We start from the raw sequence: 24,924 nt of genomic DNA, 5'->3' as shown, positions 1-24,924 counted from the left end.
AAGGCAGGACGTGAGGATCGTGCAATGGTAGAGAGTACTGCGATTTTGAGGACATCCTGTCCAAGTACAGTAAATCCAACAAAATCTGGTAACACTGCGATCAAATGAATGTTCCCACACTGGAAGGACTTGGCTGACTTCAAGGACACAGCTTCCAAGTAAATGTAACAACACTCTTGCTTGCACCACCAAGCACAGAGGCCCTAATAGGTTTGGTTTGAGACAAAACTGGATTTTTGCATCTACAGCAGCGGTTGCCAATCTTTATTATGCCCCACAGCACTCTGTAAAAATTCATATCAAAAGAATAACTGCAGGTCAATCCATAAAAAAAAATGGTTTATACTAAATTCGAAAATAGATAAATGCTAACTTGAATGGTTATTGTGCACTCCTTGATTGGGATCGACAAACTACAAGATTACAAAGTAATTTGGGAGGAGCGGACTCAGCGCGGAAAGACTGCAAATCTGCAATCATCAAAGCTTCCGTAGTTGGTGCATTGCCGTATTGTTACCTGTGAAATATTCGTGAAACACTACATTAACCCACATCTTTGCGTGTTGTTTACATTTTTCTGTCATGGCACCTTCACTGATGACAAGGAAGTTGAGCTGCTCTAAGTGCTGGCTTTGCAAAGCAGTAAAAAAGTGAAGTGAATAATATTTATATAGTGCTTTTCTCTAGAGATAAAGCGCTTTACATAGTGAAACCCAATATCTAAGTTACATTTAAACCAGTGTGGGTGACACTGGGAGGAGGTGGGTAAAATGTTTTGCCCAAGGACACAACGCCAGTGACTAGGATGGCGGAAGCGGGGATTGGACCTGGAACCCACAAGTTGCTGGCACGGCCACTTTACCAACCGAGATATACCGCCCCACTGTATGGCTCGGTAACACTAACACTGTATAAAAATACAGTGTTAAATACTGTATAAAAATACAGTATTACATACGGCCGTTCAATGCCAAAACAGATGCACAGAAGATGGCTATCGCCGTGCACTTTCTACTGGATGCTCCGAGCAAAGTGTTGTAGCCAGTTATTGTCTCACAGTTAAGTCACGGAAAACATTTAATTCATACATTGATTTTATTATATGCTGTGGTGGCAACATGTAGCTCACTGTCAGTACTATGAGTACGCAGAGACTTCTGCAGACTCCATTTGGTATAAGATCCCTCGGAGTATGTTTAGGCCTAAAAGCTAGAACGCCAGCCGAGGGTGTTGATCCATGAGGATATGAGGCCCTTTTTTATTGGAGAAACTTTTACAGGAGTTTTCCTATTTCCTCGGGTAGATAAAGTTTCCCCTGTTTTTTTACTAAAAGCTACCTGGGTAGATTTAGTTATTTAGGAACTATAGTTCCTGCAAGCCAGGTGGGACTTTTGGAAGGTTCTTGGAACCTTATCAGGGGTGGGCTGTGCAGTCGGATGCTGATGGGTTGAACACCATTGGGGTGTTCCAAAAACTTATTTTTCCAAACACGGGACCGCCATTTATAGAATTCTAGAAGACTTGTTTATCTCTTATTTCTTTGTGTATTTCTATTAAATCATACCCAACAAGGGAGAGAAAGAAGAACAAAAGGAACTTTCGTCTTGTGGGGCATCTTTGTGCTGAAGAACGCTAAATCGGTGTAACTATCTTGCAGTGTTTTTACTTAGCCATAGTGTTTAAACTCTATGCAGTTTATTGTTTATTACTGTTTACAAACCATTTCGATAAGCAAATCTACCAGAAATGGACGTACTCTGTTAAACTTATTTATGGAGGAGTGCCAAGCCGGAGTCTAAGCATCGACAACAGCTGCTTACCTCTCTGAGACTTCGTTGAAGAGATGTGAAATAAATGTGGCAGTACAAGAGTAGAACAAAGGTAAATAACAATAAATAATAAATATTTATTATATTACATGTTGTAAAAGTAGTCAGTGACACTGCATTTGTGTAGCTATTAACCTCAACCTGGATGAAAAGAATGCTAATGCTAACGCTAAAGCCGATGTGTTTGTGTTGTCTGCGTGAGATGAACACTGACATTGGTTATTCATATAGTGATATTTACATTTGAAAAGAACCAAAGTGAATCGCCTGACTCATGAATTCATCATTTGCTGAGAGGACAACTTTCTTACTGTTAAACATTGCGGACGAAATCCTGACTTTTTATTAACAATTTGGTGATTTATATTTCATTTACTTACTTTTTTAGTAAATAAATATCCTAATATTGTCTGTTTATTTACATGGTATCCGTGTAGGAATATACTAAACCACTCGGCCAGTTGTCATCAGCCTGATTTGTGAAATTTGTTGGAAATACAAACCACACACTTCTACAGAAATCTACAGTTCCACGAACTAGAGGTTCAAGGAACCTAAAGTTCCTGAACTTTTGGGGGCAAAGGGCCAATCGAGAAGCTGATGATAGTGTGTTTGACGGAAAGGCAGTTTGATAGTAATACCGTAGTCAGCTCTCCAAGGTAAATGTGGTACATTATTATTACACTACTTAATAAAACTACTGTAATTATTTGTAGTACACTGCAGTGTATTGTTTTTGCTACAATATTTGTCATCTTGAAATTTGACTTTCTCATTAAAAAGATTATGAGTTAAAATGGTGGTGTTTTGGTAGGCCCAGAACAAATTAATTGTTTCAATACATTTCCATGGGGACAACTGATAGAGATTTTAAAGTATTACAAGTTCATATAATTACCATATTTTTCAGACTATAAGCCGCTACTTACAGTATTTCCAATGGTTTGAACCTTGGGGCTTATAAAATGGTTTTGCATTCCACAATTACTTTTTTTATTCGATCCACCTCCGCTTGGGATGGTTTCCTGCTGGCTCCACTATGGACGGGAATCTCACCGTTATGTTAGATCCACTACGGATTGGACTTTCACAATATAATGTTAGTTCCACTCGACATCCATTGCTTTCGGTCCCCTGGGACACATATGCGGTCTTTTCCAAGGTTTCTCTAAGTCATCATTGTCACTGTCACCGACGTCCCACTGGGGTGACTTTTTCCTTGCCCTTATGTGGGCTCTACCGAGGATGTCGTTGTGGTTTGTGCAGCCCTTTGAGACACTTGTGATTTAGGGCTATATAAATAAACATTGATTAATTGATTGATTTATATTAAACTGACAGAGACACTGGAAATGTGTTATTGTTTCTGCGATGGCACCATCTTTTGGACGAGTTCGCTCACTGCAGGTTGACAAAGTACTTCCGGTTTCGTGCCCTGAACCAAAACTATAATCTTTCATAGTGTTTTGGTTGAAAATGATTATTCATTAATCATTCCCAGCAAAATGTGTAGGTTTTACAATGTAACTAAAACAATTTATATGTATTTCACCAACTCATGCATGATGTCTGTAACAGTGTTTTCATGCATAATTGTATGTACTATAGTAATGAAATAAAGCAATGGTCGTTAGCATTGGCTAATATGCTAACATGTTTACAAGTGACTATGTTAGTATTATTAACTTACAATGTCATTCTTTTTGTTTTGTTTGGAGTTAATGAGTCTGTTTAGCTGATTGTACAGCTGGCTTGTGGGTCCATGGCGATGACTTATGTTCTGTATGATCACCTGTTTTACAGGTACTGTTAGTAAACAACTGGTGTAAATAAATAAATTACATTAACAAAAAATATTCCGTACCGGTATTGTATACATCTGAGGTTAATAGTCTGGTGCTGCTAATGTATGCAAAACGTTTTTTTTTTTCAATTTAGTGTGTGTGGCTTAAATACCTGTGCCCTCTCTTGCTTGGATTTTAATGACGTCACGTCCGGCTCATTAATTATGCATGGTGGTCAAGCAGCGTCTGTTCTCAATGGGTACTAAGCGCCATTTGGTCTTTCTCGAAGAAAAATGCCCTATGCTTGGGTTGTTATCGGCTGTACGAACCGTTCAAATCGCGAAAAGGATAAACATTTCTTCAGAATTCTTCGAGAGGTAATCAACAATGGCGAGAGAGTGCAAGATTATACGAAAGACGATGACAAATGTGGCACACACTCCAGTAAAAAGGAGCTGAGCCGAAGGAACACACAAGTTTGCAGTGACCGCATTATTAAAGGTTTGTTTGATACATGTTTAATATACTTTACTGATTTAGTATTTCCAATTAAAGTAGTATCTTGATATTATTTGTATTTTCATTTTTAAGTATTTTCATTTTAAACAAACAAAAAACAGTGAGAGACTATGATACTTTGTCAGGAAAGGTATTTCTACGTCTCCCGTCGTTTATTTTGTACACAAATTTGTCTGAGTAGATATGATAACAAGACCAAAATTTAACATTTTGATGATTCAGTAATTTGTTAAATGGATATGCAGTCACGGGAGTCAAGCTGTTGAGTGGTGGTTTGTTTACATGGCGCGTCCTCGCAAGACGCAAAGTTAAATCATGAGATGCAACATTACCTGAGCAAAAACAATGCATGATTTATCCGGGGGGTTCTTGATACCAATTTTCCTTGACCCAGCCACACACAAATAAGTTGTGTACATCCATGATTGTCAAAGTTTTCATCTGTTTGGCCGTGGAGAATGACGTCGAAGCACAAGATAGTTAAATTTGTCTGGGATAATCCTTGATATCACTCAACAAATAATTTTTATCAAAATAACAGATTCCATTGCATAGTTGAATTTGTTGCTTATATTTACTTTTTGCAGGAAGATTTAGGCCCCTTGCCTACTCAGTTTGTGTGCTGCACAACAGCCATCTTAGCTTGGTTGACCACCACTGCTTTTCACTTCCGGGAATAAATCAATTGTTGGAATACAAGCAATAGCAATGGAAATTAAGGCAATCAAACTAGAATGTCAAGGAACTACTTTAAGTCTATTGCAAAGTATGGTCAGACACACTTACAGAACATACTGTAAGTGGGGCCAATAAAAACTACTATATACAGAATATAAATGTTTTGTATACAGTTTTTAATGTCCTTTACGTAAAGGATATTAAGGAGCAAGTCAGACTGCTAAAATCAATATTTGATGTGGGAAAGTCATTTAGACTCATTGAATAAATCAGTTTTATTATTAAGTTATTTTACATCCCTTTTATAGCTGAAAATGCACGAGAGAGAATGTACAAATGATGGGGGGAGGAGGGCATAACCCAACAAGCCAGGACAACAGTTGGTGAAATGGAGGTAATTAAGACTCACACAGCCACAACCATCAACTTGCCCAATCATTCCAGAAAGCTGTGTTCTGCTTCCTCATGGCTCCAGCGCAAAAGCGAGGGAGTTGGAAAAGAGAGGGGGAGGTATGAGTCCGTCAGAGAGCGCCTGGAGGTCGGAAAATTCAGTAAAACAAATACAATAACTTCTCAGCACGCCAGCTGATTGGACATGTATGTGAGGAGGCAAGGACGGAGAGGAGGACAGACAAAGAAAAATCAAGGCTGTTGTCACCGGTGTTTAAAACAAAGGTCAGAGGTTGTGGAGAGTGGGAGGGACAAATAATTTACCTACTTGTCAACACTCAACAGATAATTTTAGTCTTAGAATCGCTCAAGGAAGACCATTTTTCTTATGAAGAATGCGTGTTACTGGGTTCGAACACATCCAGGGGCACATGTTGATGGGACAGCTCTGTGGGAGTTTTTTTGAGTAGAAAGGTGCTGAGTTGAATTTCCACTGAAGAACAACCACAATGAGACATACTTTCCACTCCCATCAACAATGGACGGACACTGCCAATTCTGTAAATAGTTTACAGAACTCACAGAGGCAAACAAGCAGACGGAGCTGCAAACACACATCACACTCAACCAGAAAACAAATGGAGCCATAGGCATGATGGGTGAGAAGTACACCCAAATACACTTTACACACACGTTTGCACAGTGTGTAGACTCTAAACATGCACATGAACTTGAATTTTCCACGGATCATTCTTGTAATTCTTCGTTGTAATCGCAAATCTTTTGTCCAAAAGAAGGGGGAAAAAATACAACACAATCACAGCTTTCAGCACATGAGCATTAAAACAAGGATGTCTTTCATGAAACGAAGCCATAATTGTGGCCCATGTCGGACACTTTATGGTTTCTGTCCGAGACACATTGCTGAGGGGATACAGTGCAAAGTGTGCTCTTGATCAGCTGGACCAACTTATATTTAAACAATTTATTACTGTAAAAATCTTAACACTTTACCTATGCTGATCATTTACTAATGTTGCACCTCCTCCAAACCCCCGCTCAATTTCCTGGTCCACATTGCACGCTTAACATGCCGTCTGGGAATTCCAACATCAACACAATTCTTGTACTGCCTGCCCAACTTATTCTGAGTCATACTTATGTCACTCTGAGAGACATTCATTTTGGACCTTTTGACCTTTAAAGCTAAAATGTAGCATGTAAAACTGAATCCATGCCACGGATGGTAATAAGCCTTAAACCTCTCCACATGGAAATAAGCAACTTCTCCTCACATGATGACCTTGACTTTGAATGAATTTTAAGACTTTGAGGCTGAGTTCAACATCAAGCATTTACAAGAGTTTACACCACTTCTAAATTAACTTGATCAACTCTAATTATTAAGCCGCTAAAATCAAACAGATGTGCATTATCGATAATATTACCGTTACTGGAAGTGCAAGTTGGTGATGTGTAGGGCTGGGGCCAATAAAACGATATCAATCTATATCGCGATGTACATATCATTGATATCAATAAAAATGTGTTGGATAAAAAGCTCGATATATATATATATATATATATATATATATATGTGTATACATATATATATATATATATATATATATGTGTGTATATACAGGTATGTATATATACACACACAATTATATATATATATATATATATATATATATATATATATATATATATATACATACACACACAATTATATATATATATATATATATATATATATGTACAGTGGGGGCAAAAAAGTATTTAGTCAGCCACCGATTGTGCAAGTTCTCCCACTTAAAATAATGACAGAGGTCCGTAATTTTCATCATAGGTACACTTCAACTGTGAGAGACAGGAATTCACATTGTAGGAATTTTAAAGAATTTATTTGTAAATTATGGTGGAAAATAAGTATTTGGTCAACCATTCAAAGCTCTCACTGATGGAAGGAGGTTTTGGCTAAAAATCTCACGATACATGGCCTCATTCATTCTTTCCTTAACATGGATCAATCGTCCTGTCCCCTTAGCAGAAAAACAGCCCCAAAGCATGATGTTTCCACCCCCATGCTTCACAGTAGGTGTGGTGTTCTTGGGATGCAACTCAGTATTCTTCTTCCTCCAAACACGACGAGTTGTTTTTATACCAAAATGGATACATGGATGATACAGCAGAGGATTGGGAGAATGTCATGTGGTCAGATGAAACCAAAATAGAACTTTTTGGAATAAACTCAACTCGTCGTGTTTGGAGGAAGAAGAATACAGAAGAGTTGAAGCTGCAATAGCGGCAAAAGGTGGACCGACATTATATTGAACCCTATGGGTTAAGAACGGGATGGCATTTCAAGTTCATATGTGAGTCAAGGCAGGTGGCCAAATGGCAATATAGTGTGTATATATAGTGTGTATATATATATATATATATATATATATATATATATATATATATATATATATATATATATATATATATACTGTATATATATACAGTATATATATATTGTAGATATACTATATATATATATATATAGTATATCTACAATATATATATATACAGTATATATATATTGTAGATATACTATATATACACATGTATGTATATTTACTATATACATGTATGTGGGCTTCACGGTGGCAGAGGGGTTAGTGCGTCTGCCTCACAATACTAAGGACCTGAGTATTTCTGGTTTCAATCCCAGGCTCGGGATCTTTCTGTGTGGAGTTTGCATGTCCTACCCGTGAATGGGTGGGTTCCCTCCGGGTACTTCGGCTTCCTCCCACCTCCAAAGACATGCACCTGGGGATAGGTTGATTGGCAACACTATATTGGCCCTAGTTTTTGAATGTGAGTGTGAATGTTGTCTGTCTATCTGTGTTGACTCTGCGATGAGGTGGCGACTCATCCAGGGCGTACCCCGCCTTCCGCCCGATCGTAGCTGAAATAGGCATCAGCGCCCCCCGCGACCCCAAAGGGAATAAGCGGTAGAAAATGGATGGATGGATATATATGTATGTATATACTATATATGTATGTAAGTATATATATGTATATTAGTATATATGTATTTTTATATATATATTTACTATATATATGTATTTATATATATTTACTATATATATGTATGTAAATATATATTTATGTATGTATATTAATATATATATATATATATATATATATATATATATATATATATATATATATATATATATGTATATATATATATATTAGGGGTGTAACGGTACACAAAAATTTCGGTTCGGTACGTACCTCGGTTTAGAGGTCACAGTTCGGTTAATTTTCGGTACAGTAAGAAAACAATAAAATATTAATTTTTGGGTTATTTATTTACCAAATTTGTAAACAATGGCTTTATCCTTTTAACATTGGGAACACTATAATAATTCTGCCCACGTTAATCCACATTAAACTGCCTCAAGTTGTTGCTTTGAGTACATAAGATGACAAAACCTTTCCTCTACATAGAAAAAGTCTCAAATTAACAGTTTCAAGTCAACTCATCATGCTTAATTTATTACAGCATTTGGAAAGCCTGTAGTATACTTTTATGTAAATTTATATTTTTATCAACATGTGATAGCAGGGACCCTGTCATTCAAAACTAGGCTGCTACATTACTAATGATTAATGTAACTATTGCTGAAAAAATTGTACAATAGCAATAGGAGAGACTATTCATCCCTGAACACCATTGAGTTCAATGAAATTACTGACAGACAGGGCTTTGCTACCCCTAACACACACACACACACACACACGCACACACGCACACAGCAAAATGAGCTAACGTTACGCTAAAAGTTAATTAGCCTTCACCTCAAGCCAGAACTGCGAGCGAGCTTTAAGTTTAAGTTTTAAGTTTCTAGAAGGTTAGCAGGCTCATAGTGATGTTAGTAATAGTTGTAGTGACTGGGAGGTGTTTTTTATAATTTGGGGAGAGTCCGCTTTGTTATGCTCCCCTGCTAAACACATACAGTATCTGCTCGACGCTGAAGCATTGACTACATCGCTCTGAATACGCACTGCTGATTGGTTTTGTATGTAACCAATCAGATGGTTGTGTGGGTGGGTCAATGCTGGGTGCTGACACAGAGGCAGAAAGCAGAGCAGCTTGTGAAGACTTTTGCTCAGAAACTCTTTTGGTACACCCGTGTTGCGAACCGAAACCCCCGTACTGAAACGGTTCAATACAAATACACATACATACATACATACATACATACATATATATATATATATATATATATATATATATATAAATAATGCGTACACATATATACACGCACACACACACACACACATATATATGTTCATATATGCATGAACAAAGGAACCAGTAACCCAGCAAAAGAGGAAGTGATCAGTGAGCATTGGGAGGAACGCACTATCTATCAAGTTTGGTTGCACCATATTGCGGTCTTGCTGTTGATTCTCTGCATGGAGGGAGACAATGAGAGCGGCGGATAATAAAGAAATTGTTGATTAAAAAGGAAAAAGTCACCTTGACAGTATGGCAATTTTTTGGATTTCTTTCAAACAAACCGTATTCCTTCGCCGCGATCATTTTTTCTTTTCAATCCTCATCCGTTCCCTTTTCGGATATACGGACACAACAGAACTGTATAAAGAAAATAACAAAATATGACATATGTGCTACTTTAAAATAATATTTTGGTCCAATAATATTTAAATGATAAAAACAGCCTAACATAAATTAATTTCCATACTTTAATAAGAATAACGGACCAAATTAACTGCACACACCACATAACTTCCTGGTAGTAAACCGGCAAAAAAAAAATTATTCTCAGGCTTTTCTATGTTTACATTTTCACACTTTATACTATTTTGTTTACACTTTATGAAGCTTTTCTTACACATTTTGTATTTTTTGCTGATGGGATTACAGTATAATCAAAAGAACGTTACATTTGAAATAAATGGTAAATGTGTTGTACTTGTATAGCGCTTTTCTACTGCTTTTTAAGGAGCCCAAAGCGCTATGAAAGTATTTCCATATTCGCCCATTCACACACACATTCACAGCGGGAGTTGCCATGCAAGGCGCTCACTAGGACCCATCAGGAGCAAGGGTGAAGTGTCTTGCCTAAGGACACAACGGACGTGACTAGGATGGTAGAAGGTGGGGATTGAACCAGTAACCCTCAGATTGCTGGCACAGCCACTCTACAAACTTCGCCACGCCGTCCCCAAAAATGTTAACATTTAATATATGTTTCTCATAGTCCGTATTTTCCATTGGGCAAACAACTACCAATAACTATCGATGACGACCAATATAAAACACTTATATCATGATACAGTTTTCAGTCATATCACACAGCCTTGGTTCTGTGACAGGATCACAGACAAACTACTTCTGATAAATGGTTTGCTCACACATTACTGTAAACCAGTACCGTATTTTCTGCACTATAAGGCGCACCGGATTAGAAGGCGCACCTTCAATGAATGGCCTATTTTAAAACTTTTTTCATATATACGGCGCAGCGCATTATAAGGCGCATATAACAGATGCTACAGTAGAGGCTGGGGTTACGTTATGCATCCTTTAGATGGAGCTGCGCAAAAGGGAATGTCAACAAAACAGTCAGATAGGTCCATCAAACTTTATTAATAGATTACAAACCGGCGTTCTGACAACTCCATTCACTCCCAAAATGAATAAACAGCTGTTTTTATCATTTTCCCCGATTTAATAAACAGGTAAAAAACAGTCTGATACTGTTACGGTAAATCAAACGTTAGTACGATTACAATATAGTAACACTCGAAATAGTGCAAAGCAATAATATATCAATAACTCAACGTTGCTCAAAGGATAATGTCACACAACACAACACACAAAATAAACATGTAAAGCTCACTTTATTAAGTTATTCCTCATCCACGAATCCCTCAAATTCTTCTTCTTCAGTGTTCGAATCAAACAGTTGGGCGAATACGGCATCCAACATGCCGTCTCGTGGAAGTCGTCATTAAACGAGTCAGTGTCACTGCTGTTAATGTTAAATCCCCTAGCTGCTGCTCTATTCCTGTGTTCTACTGTGTGTGTGATCGACTTGAGTTTAAACTCTGCGTCGTAAGCGTGTCTCTTAATAGGAGCCATTTTGGGGTCTTTACATAAACACACAGACGGCACGCTTCCCGCAGTCATATATCCCAGCATGCACCGCGCGCTTCTTCTTCCACGGGGGAAAATAAGGTTGGCGGCTGCTTACCGTAGTTGCGAGACCTCCATCCATCCATTTTTTACCGCTTATTGTGGCTCAACATTGATCCATATACAAGGCGCACCCGATTATAAGGCGCACTGTCAGCTTTTGAAAAAAATTGAGGTTTTCAGGTGCGCCTTATAGTGCGGAAAATACGGTACGTTACCGGAATTAGCCTTGGCGTGCACCACATGACAAGACCATTAACGACTATGATGATGCTAGAGAGGCTTCAAACTCCGTAAACAGACAGGCTGGTGTCATAATCTTAGACAAAAGTGGAAAAGGCACAGGCAGACAACAAGCCTAAATGCAGGACAGACATATTATTTGGTGCACATGTATGTACTGTAGAGATCATGCCTACCAGCCTGAGATGAGCAAATCATGGGATAGGCTTGTTAGGGAAATTCCTAAAAGTACATGTGGAACACACAGCGGGCCGCTTAGTGCAACTGATTTATGATATTCCAAATCCGCATTTCTCTAAACAACAAAGACGACACAGCTGTGGTTTGGTTAGGAAAATATGTCAATCAAAACACACTTAAGATTCCTTGCAGATGTCTTGTGCTCTTTACCAAAGAATTTACGTGGGTACTTTTTTACATTCAGCACAACCACATGTATTTTAAATGTTGGGTTGAAAGCAGAAATGACAACGCCATTAAATAAAACTAAAAACCAGTTCCTGAAAAGAGAAGTGGTCTAACAAGGGATGCACGACATAAATATACAGTATTTTTAAAGCCAATACCAATACCAATGATTGATAAGTTACTTACATGAACTTTTTTAAAATTCCGATTTAAATGTAGTGTGTGCACACCTGGAAGTAAGAAAAGTGGAATTGACTAATTGTACCTGCAGATTTGTCCTGACAAAAGTCAGTGCTGTATCTTCAATGATGGCTACCGGGTGGTCATTCAGCACCTATCATTTCCATGATGGAATCACAGATTGTATAGCCCTCGAGTCATCTCACTTTTCAAACGCTAAGGCGATAGGAACAAACCCTGTCTCTTTCGTAGGCTTTCAAAACACCGCCGTAGCGATTCCGAAGTTACAGGTGGCTGATAAGGTTTGATGCGTTGAAGTTTGGTGATTTTTTTTTTCCCTCCTTGCGCAATAATTGCAAAATATTTGGTGCAAATTGCATGCGAAAACAGATAAGTCCCACACGATCGGCACCATGCTTGTTTACAATGAACTCGGGGGGAGTTTAAAGCACATAGGAGAAAAAGTTTCCACAATCTAACCCACCTCGTGTGGACAGCAAAGAAAGATGAAACATGTTTGGTATTGTGCATATCACAATAAACTCTTTGAACCATGAACCCAACAGCACCGTACAGGTAATCTCGCCACACTTGGAGAGTTTTTTTGTAGTAGGTATTGGGGGATCCGACCCAAGTTTGAACCGCGCTACAGTGATGTTTGCAAGTAAAAGTTGCACTTACATATATTCCAGTGGGGGGTTCTCCGGAAGGTAGTGATCCAGGACTAAGGACAGGTGAGCTGGCCGGACTACAAAGCTCAGGGAAAGGGTTAGGAATGGCTGGGAGAGAGGACGTCCTCAGCTGCTGCTCCTCCTGCAACCTCCTGAAAGATGGAATATAGAAACACGTAAATTGAGCAACTGCCACTGCTCCAACTTCTCTCCTTCTCTGAATTCATATGCATCAGGTTAATTTGATGTTTTGGTCAAAATGAATGCTTTAATTAGCAGTAAGGCTTTTAGGGGATGACAGCAGCAGAGACTGAAAAATGTGCACTCTGGTCTGATTTCAAGCCAAGGTGACCATTTAAGAGAAACTAAATTTTCAATCAAATATTGCGGTTTTATTGTAGGCCGATTTGTTGTCAGAATAATGAAAACGATGTTCCCAAAAGTAATAGAAACGTATTGGTGAGTGGTGCAATGGCAGGGATGAGGCACCACATTTTTGTTATTAAATTAAATACAAACTGACATTTAAGGTCATGCCATTAGGCTGCTTGAATAAGGTAAAATGGAAATAACAAGACCCGCTGACACATGTGGAATATGTGCAAGTAGGAGGGTTAAAATAAGATTTTTTTTCTGTATAGCATCCAAGCTCATGTCTGTTTCTGTCTGATCTCCCCATAATGAAGAGTCTTCAAGTCAGGAGAAATCACAGACCCCTGCAGCTTGCTGGCTAATTTTATGCAATATTTATCACACATCAATATAAAATAAGACATTGCTTTAAAGCCGTTTTTAAATAAGGCACACGCACTATACAAGATTGTGGCTCAGCAGGAGGATGATGGTTTGACAGCTGATCATAAACTTTTCAGGATTGAATCCTTTTTTCTTTTTCTTTTTTTGCAGTGAATGGTAAGCACAGAGATCCATTGTGGGAGACTCTTTCTCTTCGACTGTTTCTCCCTGTCTCTATCAGACTCTCTGTAGAACCCAGCGAGTTCAAAAGGGAACGAGTCTTTTGATGTCGTCCCATCTGAGCTTGAGAACAGGGTTATCCAGAGGTCAGCTCTGAATAATAAGAACTTCAGGGCTTGATTCTGTGCGCAAGTGAGTGCTTGTGAGAAGAGGCGAGAAAGGGAGAGTCCTTAAGACAGAATACTCCATTACCTGATCATTTCTCCTCTACTTCTGTCGCGCAGTCCTGACAGGGATAATTATTAGAGACAGCTCCGCAGTGAATGTATATGATAAAAGCCTATAATGACCGCCTTAGGGAGACAGTAGGCTATGACTCTTTAAACCGAGAAAGATGCTCGCCCTTGATGATAAAATGAATGTGAATATGACCTGATGGCGTTGTTTGAAACAAACAGGGCCTGACAAGAAGGAAGAGGAAATTTAAAGGATGTAGATAAAAAGGTGTATGGAACCTTCCACATTTGAACCGATACAGTATCAATTCCAGGTATCTTGGAATCGATACCGAAATATGGTACCGTTGAGTAGCAGTATGTCTGTGTATGTTAATAACTGAAAATTATTTAATAATTAATAATAATAAATTAAAACTTTTTATGTAACATTTAAATTGTTGTAGATTATAATAACAGTGGGGTAGCAAGGTTGAGCAGTGGTGAGTGCTCATGCCTAACAGCAAGCAAGTTCTAGGTTCGATTGTTCTTCCCGTGACTGCGTGGGTTCCCTTCGGATACTCCGGCTTCCTCCCACCTCCATAGACATGCACCTGGGGGCACTTGATTGGCAAAACTAAATTGGCCCTAAAGTGTGAATGTGAGTGTGAATGTTGTCGGTCTATCTTTGTTGGCCCTGCGATGTCCTGGGTGTACCCTGCCTTAAGCCCGAGTGTACACCCAAGAAGGACAAACGGTAGAAGATGGATGGATGATAATTGTGCTTCCCAGTTGTTGTACCTTTGTTTTTTTTGGTACTTTTCTGAGTCTCATTTGCAAGCATTATATATTAGACTTTCCATGAAATTGCGATTTCAAGATGTTAGATGGCAGCAGTGTAGGCTACGATGTGCTGGTTATCTAGAAAGTAGTCTTTCATCAAGTGGAATTTGCAAATATAATCCTGTGTTGAATCCTACCATGTGTTTATACTTTAAATAATGTACTCACACACTAGCTGTTTAAGTGTACCATGCATCTTAGCTGTAGTTTTCATGACCAAATATGGAGGTGTTGAACTTGCCTAATCAGTAGCATGTATATGGCAAAGCCACTTAGCATCAAGCTAAAGCGCATTTTGGAAAAAGTGGAACCTTACTTTACAATTGAGCGTTTTCTATCAGGTATACTTGCTTTGATGGCATTGAAAACTGCAACATTACCTACGGGCAGTTTGGTTGAGTCCGCTGTGCTTGCGTGCTCGTTTCCTCGCAAAGCATTTGTTTAGTCTGCAACTAGACGTGACGTCACAAGCAACAAAGGTTTTCAAATATGCCACTGTTTAATTTTACGTAACTCGATACCCAGTAGTAGTACCTACGGAATTTGGTGCCTGTAATAGTGCCGAATTTGGTAGCCGTCCAAACGTAACCACTAGTTTACATGTGTGTATTGGATGGGTGTGAAGCGATAATAGTGTGTAATCAAAACAAAAAACAGTTTTACATGAAAACTGTAAGCATGTATGTTTTCTCTTAGTCTATCAACTGTATCCATCTATGTCGTGTCGTATGTTGTGTTGTGCTTCCCAAATGCTGAAGCGGTGATTCAGTTTTTTTTAACAACTCATGATTTACATCTTTGTGGTTAAATATGGGTCACCATTACAATTTTCATGGACAGCCCAAACGGAACAAGGTGCTTTATCGCAGCAACACAAGAAGCAATACTAAGCATGTTTAGGGGAAACTCAAATCCACTGGCTGCTCCCAGTTCTACCACTACTCTGGCTATAATACCTCTGCCTATCTCCACGCCTTTCAGGGACAGGAACATGCTAAACTAAACAGTGCTTCTAGCTTAATGTACTTTGCCTGGTAAATTTTTCTCTGTGCTTTGTAAATATGAAAACCGTGTTTGATGATCTTAATAATTTACAGTAATACTACATACAAAAGGTTGTCAAACACCTTTTCATCATGGGCCACATCACAGTTACGGCTGCCCTCAGTGGTCCGTTTGCAAGTGAGAAACATACAGTCATTTATTGCCACAATGCGCTTCAAATATTGCCGTTTCACAACAACGCAGTATTTTTTTCTTTTCTACAATATTTCGGTCATAAATTAAGCATTTTGAAGCAAAAAATGTCAACGCCACAGTGTTATTGCCCAAGAGAGGAGACCAAACCAATCAGAGCACGCTGTTCAGTATCATGGCCACTAATTGGCTCAGCCTCCGGCAGCATTACTATATTGCAGGGGTGTCAAACTCAAATACAGAGTGGGCCAAAATTTTAGACGGAACAAAGCCACGGGCCAAGGTTGAACAAATGAACCTTTTATTAGGGACCCAAACAAGTTTTGCAATAAATATTGAACAAGCAAGGCTTATATAACTTTAGTGACATACAAAATCCAGTTTCAAATAATAATAATAATAATTTTAAAAATATCAATGGAATATCAAATAAAATTTAAATAAGCATTTTATGCCTTTTTTTCTATTTGCAATCTTCTGAGGTAAATATAAATTTTTTTCCACAGGCTAATAATAAATTCGAAAATAAAATAACAATAATGAATGAACCAAACATTCAAGCCTTGAAGTAGCAAGAGAAAATGCATGAATGAAACGTTAATTATTGGTCAGTTTGCTGGAAGTTTCCCGGAAGAGTTAGTGCTGCAAGGGTTACTGGGTATTTATTCTGTTGTGTTACGGAGCGTATGTTCACCCGAAATATGTTTGTCATTCTTGTTTGGTGTGGGTTCACAATGCGGCGCATATTTGTAACAGTGCTAAAGTTGTTTATACAGCCACCCTCAGTGTGACCTGTATGGCTGTTGACCAAGTATGCGTTGCATTCACTTGTGTGTGTGTGTGTGTGTGTGTGTGTGTGTGTGTGTGTGTGTGTGTGTGTGTGTAAAAGCCACAAATATTATGTGACACGCTGTTAGTATGGAGGAAAAGCGGACGTGACGACAGGTTGTAGAGAACGCTAAAGGCAGTGCCTTAAATGCACGCCCCCAATATAGTTGTCCAGGTGGAAATCGGTAGAAATTCGGGAGAATGGTTGCCCCGGGAGATTTTCGGGAGGGGCACTGAACTTCAGGAGTCTACCGGGAAAATTAGGAGGTATTAGCGGGGAATGCGGTGTTACAGCGGCACCGACGCATCAAATACTAAAAAAAATATTCAGTTAAGAACTGTAGCTCCATGTAGTACAGTGTTTTTCTGTCAAAATTGAAATACATTTTGCAAGAAAGTGTCTTATTTCGAGGCTTTAAAGGGCCACGTAGAATGAAGTGGTCCCCGGTCCTTGAATTGAGACACATGCGACAAACAACATGGGGCGGAAGGCTCAAAGATTACGTGCAACCCAATTTGGCGACTACCTGCATGTTAATCTGTAAGATATTACTTGACGGACAAATTCAGGTTAATCAAAAATACATGGTACGTTCAAAGTGTTGCCGTTTACCTGACTGCCAGGATGTGCATGGGTTGTGACCGTTGTAGGCTCTCTTGGGATCGGTCTGTGGACGTGGAGGAGGGAAGCTCAGGGGAGGCATGACTTGACAAATGGTGTCCCTGCCGCAGCTGGGTGTGGTGTGTGTGAGGGTAATGATGGTTGTGGTGTTGTTGGGAGGAAGCCGAGGTCTGCCCGTTTTGAAGTAGCGGCGTGGACTCTGTCTGCTGAGCACTACAGGTGGAATTGAGGCTTTCCAGGGAAGAGTTCATGTCATTTACCAGGGCCTCTAAATCCACATCATCCTCTGAAAAAGACATGAAGAGGAATAAATTCAGTAAGTTAAAAAAAATACACGCTTTCTTACAATTTGAGGTTAAACCCCAAAACCCACAATCCAGAATACAATGAAAGAATTTGCATGTGTTCTTTTAAAAATAGCTGAGGGATGAAAAGATCCCTGGAAATTGTTGGGAATTTCCCACTTCTTTTTTATTGTCTCTATCATTTTATTGTGGTCAGGACGTCAACCGTTAACCTCAACTGTGAGTAATTGCACAATCATACAACAGGAAAAGACAGAAAGCCCAATATACATATGTAATAAATAAGTACACACAAATTGGCATCCAAATTTGCCACTTCACAAATTAGGCAGGACTATCTTGACTATGAACAAGATTCTGCCTTGAGGGAAAATCTCTAGGATAACAAGTTCAAACACAAACCTGCCCCTAACACTTTTCAACTCTCAGTACTGGAGTTCACCGCAAAGGCATCATATTGTCAGTATTTGTTAGAAATTCGACACATGTATCAAACATTCTGCTTTCTGAGGTCTTAAAAAGCAGTAGTCAAATTCTTTTCGGAGGAGAAATCTATCTTCAAAGCCCTTGTGAAAAACCTCCAGGCACATATAAATTCATGAAGTGAATTTTTCAACTGACTCCAGGAGCGTTATGTATTAAAGTTTGAAGTGAGCGCAATTGATGGGAAGTTCTTGTTTAATTGCTTCATGCTGTGAAAGTTTTATCTTCTCTGTAAACTGGGCACAAAACTTGGCTCTTTCTAAATTACAATCGGCAGTGGGGACATTTCATAAAAGAAAACAATCCAAGTTCATGAATTGATCATCAAATCCATGCATTCAAAGCCGACAAAACTGTGTGCCACGGGTACACCACTAGGGGGAGACAAGAGCCATTTGTAGGTAGCAAAAGCTCCCAATTTCAGTGGGGAATGAAGCAAAACTGACATTAGATACAGTTATCTTAAATCACGAAAAATATATCAATAATTTTTAAAAAAGCAAAGGGTACAACAAATTCAAAAACATAATTGGAAAGTGTGGGAGTTAAAAAATAAATAAATACATGGAACAATAAAGTTGCAGAGTGGAGTCTTATTCCTTTCCTGAATGGGGAATCCAAGCAAGAAAATAGCTGGCTCTTGGCAGGAAATGATAAATTTTGATGAGTTATATAGTCACACGTTTCAAGGGAGGGTTTTTGTAGACAATTCTGTTCAATTTTATAGATCAACAAAAGCAGTATACTTGTGTTGCAACCCTCAATTTAGCTGTACTGCAAAGAACAGGAGTGTTTAGTGTTTACTAGGAGATGCTCTTCATTTGAGTTTTCCAAAACATCCCTCTAAAGCAGTGGTCCTCAACCTTTTTTCAGTGATGTAGCTACCCCCTGTGAATTTTTTTTTAATTCAAGTACCCCCTAATCAGAGCAAAGCATTTTTAGTTGAAAAAAAGCGATAAAGAAGTAAAATACAGAACTATGTCATCAGTTTTTGATTCATTAAATTGTATAAAAGTGCAAAATATTGCTCATTTGTGGTCTTTCTTGAACTATTTGGGAAAAAAAGATATAAAAATAACAAAAAACGTGTTGAAGTAATTCAATTATAATTAAACATTTTTACAAATAGAAGTGATCATCAACCTAAAGTGCCCTCTTTGGGGATTGTTGTAGATATCCACCTGGATTCATAAACTTAATTCTAAACATTTCCTCACAAAAAATGAAATCTTTAACATCAATATTTATGGAACATGTCCACAAAAAAATCTAGCTGTCAACACTGAATATTGCATTGTTGCATTTCTTTTCAGTTTATGAACTTACATTCATATTATGTTGAAGTATTATTCAATAAATATATTAATCAAGGATTTTTTAATTGTTGCTATTTTTAGAATATTTTTTAAAAATCCCACATACCCCTTGGCATACCTTCACGTACCCCCATTTGAGAACCACTGCTCTAATTGATGGCTAAGAAAAAAATAATAAAGCTCTATGACCTGCTGATTGCAAAGTTTTCTTGGAGGAGTTTTTCCTGAAAACGTGTCAGGTCGCTGAATCACAGGTGCCTGTGAATCACAGGTGGTTAATCCACTGGTATTAATAGCAACATGTAAGCTGGTGCAGCTACTTATAGATACCCTGGGGAGCTAAAGAGCTATAAACCACAGGACACAGAGTGCATACAAAGCCATAAATAGGCTGGGCACAGAGCAGGAGAAGCAAGAGAGTTTATATTCTTTACAGGGAAATATATCAGGCAATGTAAAATATAAGCAGAGACTCCATCAAAACAACACATCACACGGTTCACATCTCACTTAAACGCAGTTTGCACTTGTTGATACATGTACCTTCAAACGAGTGGTATAGACCATTTACAAAAAAAAACAGGTGGACTCCTACGAAGAGGATGGCACAACTGCTTGCGTGAGCGAGCGCGAACCTCAAATTCAGCAGTGGATCGAGGATTTGTGAGTCATAATCGGTCATATGATAGTAATCACCTTTGCATGTTGCAACAGGGCAAACAAACGTGTGCGTCACACACGGGTTGTTGACACTGCGATGCATGCGTAACACATGCACGTGATTGAACCTGGTAGAACAAAACAAGTGGAGCAAGACAAGTTTTACCAACTGCTTGTCTTTGGCAGGCAGGGAAGGGGACATAAAGGCCTTTATTCATACCAACCCAACACACAGCTGTCATGACACTCCTGACCTTACATTATTACAGCCAATCATTAGATCCTCTTAAAATATCAGCGCAGCTCAGGTAGCAGGGAGCACACAAAGCAGAGCTGCTGACTGTAGAAATTTGCAAGCGTGATACAGTTGCCTGAGTGAAAAATATTTTGGGGACGAGTTTTGTGGCTTGTGCCACTTAATCTAATTAAAGTGAAAACTGTGCATTATTAAGGCTCAGACTTTTATGTAAATTAAGTCTTGTATTTTTTGGACTATATGTCGCAGTTTTTTTTCATAGTTTGGCCGGGGATGCGACTTATACTCAGGAGCGACTTATGTGTGAAATTATTAACACATTACCGTAAAATATCAAATATTATAATTTAGCTCATTCACATAAGAGACTAGACTTATACTCAGGAGCGACTTATGTGTGAAATTATTAACACATTACCGTAAAATATCAAATAATATCATTTAGCTCATTCACGTAAGAGACTAAACGTATAAGATTTCATGGGATTAGGAGTTACAGATTGTTTGGTAAAGGTATAGCATGTTCTATATGTTATAGTTATTTGAATGACTCTTACCATAATATGTTACGTTAACATACCAGGCACCTTCTCAGTTGCTTATTTATGCCTCATATAACGTACACTTATTCAGCCTGTTGTTCACTACTCTTTATTTATTTTAAATTGCCTTTCAAATGTCTATTGTTGGTGTTGGGTTGTATCAAATACATTTCCCCCAAAAATGTGACTTATACTCCAGTGAGACTTATATATGTTTTTTTCCTTCTTTATTAATGCATTTTCAGCAGGTGCGACTTATACTCCAGAGCGACTTATACTCCGAAAAATACGGTGCATGCAGAGGACTTGAATGACATTGCGTGTACAGTATATAGGACATACAGCTGGGATAATTGCAGGAGCTCCTGTCTTGGGAATCCCTTTGTGAAGTTGGCATCTTTGTTTTTCTCCCGACTGTAGTTATTGCAGCCTTTTGAGACATTTGTGATTAAAGGCTATATAACTTTGATTTATTGATTGATTGAGTTTTCTCCAAAACCATTCAGGTTAATGGAGACACTAAGTTGCCCATAGGTGTAAATGTGAACAGAGATGGTTGTCTGTCTATAATGTAAATTTCAATCCCTCCATGACTTCACAGGCTTTTCTTTGTGATTGTTGCAGCTTAAAATGCCTGAATTTCCGGAAAAAGTTGCAATGCTTTTTCTTCAACAACATTAACTTGTGGTTTTACTAATTTGTTGTCAATGTTTTAAGTGTCCCTTGTAAACTTACCCTAAAAAAATGTCAACAACAAATGGAAAACAAATACTGTGTTGATGTTTTACTCATTCTTTGCCACACAAACTTGAACATACACACTAGATGGCAGTAAGAGCATATATTGTATTTTGCGGACTATAGGCCGCTACTTTTTTCCAATGCTTTGAAGCCTGCGGCGTAAAACATTGAGGCTATTTTTTTTATTTTTCTTTGCAAATGGCCATAATGTTTTGTATTCAACAAATAGTTTTCATATTTTTTCCGACAGAAACACTGAAAAGGTGTGTTATTGTTTGGGCTATGACACCGTCTTTGGCACAATTTTGCTCACTACAAGTGCCACGGGTTTAAAATGTACTTCCTGTTTCGTGTCCTGAACAGGAATTATGACCGTTCATAACATTTGTGCTCGGAAGGATTCTTCATTCATAGCAACGTTTATAAGTTTTACAATATAACTAAAACAATTCATACTCAATAAATCATCCCATGTGTGATGTCTGTAAGAGTGTTTTCATGCATAGTTTTACATGCTATTGTAAAATAATAGCTAATAGAAAACAGGACTCAAAAGGGCATGTGATTTTGCAACGCATTGTGGGGACTGGGCAGCCATTGTTGCCCAACTAAGTTTTAGTTTACATGGCTGTACTCAACAAGAGGTATTGTGAGAAAGAGCAAAAAACTGGATTCAAATGGATTGTACGAAAGAAAAACATCAAGTGACTGTACCAAAACAAACTGGACCCTGTTTCAAAGGCTCGCCACCATAAAAGATAAGTAAATATGGTGGAATTGATTCCTATGAGAACATCCAATAGGGGTGACTGAACAAGCTGCTGAACGTGTCTTGTATCTCGTTCGAAAACAGAGTCAGTTTTTATACAGGCAAAACACTTTTAAATGCCAAGTCAGTAAAGGCTTAATGACAAACCAACTATGGGTGTGTGCAAAACCGTAGAAAGAGATCAGTGGTAAGTCCACATGACTTGGTGTCTTGGCCTCTCCTGGAGAAACTTGTTTCAAACTAAATATATTTCAAGTCTAAAATACACTGTGCATTAATGTGGGAAATATTTAAAGTCTTCTCAGTTATTGGCCTATGAATAGGGTATGCCTCTTTTCCGAAATATTGTAAGTTGTTGGTAACCCGAATCTAGCTTAGCTAACTAAATGCTACGTGTACAACAAAATAAAAAAGGCTTTGATTCAAACCTACCATTTTGAAAATGCTGTCGACACACTAACATGTCTGTTTGATTGTTTCACAGTTAATATCCACGCTATTGGCCGTCCCCTTTAGCAGCGTCACAACCCGACTTCCTTCGGCTTTGCTTTCACGCTGGAAATGAGAAAAATCTCACTCAATCCTTTTTTTCCTGAAGCGATCATTACGATTGTGGCAGTTAATTATGCAGCACGTTCGCGCCAAATTTTGAACTTGTAAAAGAAAAAATATATAACTTAAGCACATTCTTTTATCCAGCCACGTAAATAAGCTATTTAAAGTCCAGCAAGACCCACAATGCCATGCGTTTCCACATCAGACTTTCAAGCCCTATATGCTAACCTGTTTACAAGTGTCTGTGTCAGTGTTATTAACTTAAAGTGGCATTCTATTTGTATTGTTTCAGTTTCTTAAATTTACCACAACGTCAGCGTGGAGTTATTGAATCTGTTTAGCTTATTGGAGAGCTTGCTTCCGCAGCTAGTGGGTCGATGACGATTACTTCTGTTTTGTTTGATCAGCTGTTTTTCTGCCGTGTTGCAGGCACCATTTGGAAACAATTAAAGGCATGTGAGAAAAATTATTTACAAAATCTTCCGTACCGGTATATATCCGCAACTTATAGTCTGGCGCGGGTAGTATATATACAAATGTATTTTTCTTCTAAAATTTACTGTCAAATTACTGCATTTTAACAAACAATGGCAATAATTATAACTCAAGAAAGAAACACCACTTAAAGCTTTCTTATTGTCTGTTGTCTGCTCTGTAGTCTACAAGTTGCAGACATTCTCTGTGTATATTTAAATGCTTTTAAAATGTTTCTTCATCTCCTACATTATGTCCGTACACAATTACCCCTGCACAATAAATTCATTTGTGAACTGTTGAAAGCGATCTATGGCACTAATTTTTGTTGGTAAATGATAGACGATGAGATATTATCATTGAAAGTCAATATCTTTGTCATGTAAATGCTGCCTTTTTTGCTTGGTCTAATTTTCCTTAACTGCTTTAAGCTGGATGAAATAAAGGTTGAAAATAGATATACAGTGCATCAGGAAAGAATTGTATGTAAGTTTTGTTATGTTAGTCTCATTTCAAAATGAAATCAATACATTATGTCCTCAAATTCTACATAATGACAATGTAAATTTATTTTTAATTAAATTAATAAAAAAAGAAAAAGAAAAAAACACATTGAATTAAATGCAATTAAACATACAAAAAATTAAAAAAATTAAAAAAAATCCCATATACATAAGTAGCAGCGACCCCGGAAGGGAATAAGCGGTAGAAAATGGATGGATGGATACAGCGGCAGAAGTAAAGAAAAAGAGTAAAGAACAAATGCGAAAAACTCCAAAAAAAAAAGAAGAAATATTTGGCCCAAGTGAAATGATTGGTCACAAGGGGCAACGCACATAACATTTCAGTGGGGATCAGGATAAAAGGCAGACAGACAATAAGACAAAAGTAAAATCATTAATGAAAGAAAATCACATAGGGACATGAGTACAACAGGAGGACACTTATATACAATACAGAATACAGAAGGAGTGGAAAAAACTGTAAAGAGGAGCACAAAAGAGGAAGGAATCAAATCACACATCAGATTAGGACACACCAGACTGTATAAGACATTGCACCTTATAAATAAACACCCAAAAAGGTTATGTGACAGATTCAATGAGGTAGCATCAGTGGAACATGCAATCATTAATTCTCGGAAATATAGTTCAGGGAGGAGAAACTATCCATCCATCCATTTTCCACCGCTAATTCCCTTTGGGGTCGCGGGTGCGCTGGTGTCTATCTCAGCTACAACTAAAGAGAGGTAATTAGAAGACATGGACAGAAGGA

The 24,924-nt window shown here is 38.1% G+C and overlaps 1 protein-coding gene across 5 annotated transcripts in view; it reads right to left on the bottom strand.

The window, feature by feature from the left end:
• Positions 1 to 24,924, bottom strand: part of LOC133562229 (growth factor receptor-bound protein 10-like) — a 168,280-nt gene that overhangs the window by 65,335 nt on the left and 78,021 nt on the right. For all 5 annotated transcript variants that reach the window (XM_061916221.1, XM_061916220.1, XM_061916219.1 and 2 more), the window contains exons 4-5: positions 17,540 to 17,834; positions 12,939 to 13,080 (exon numbers count right to left, since the gene is read on the bottom strand). In XM_061916221.1, the coding sequence (XP_061772205.1) occupies positions 12,939 to 13,080; positions 17,540 to 17,834 (437 nt within the window). The remainder of the gene's footprint in view (positions 1 to 12,938; positions 13,081 to 17,539; positions 17,835 to 24,924) is intronic.

The sequence above is a fragment of the Nerophis ophidion genome, linkage group LG11 (assembly GCF_033978795.1).
Source record: "Nerophis ophidion isolate RoL-2023_Sa linkage group LG11, RoL_Noph_v1.0, whole genome shotgun sequence".
NCBI classification, from domain to species: domain Eukaryota; kingdom Metazoa; phylum Chordata; class Actinopteri; order Syngnathiformes; family Syngnathidae; genus Nerophis; species Nerophis ophidion.
The sequence above is the reverse complement of the archived record's forward strand: the minus strand, read 5'-3'. Positions and strand labels throughout refer to the sequence as shown.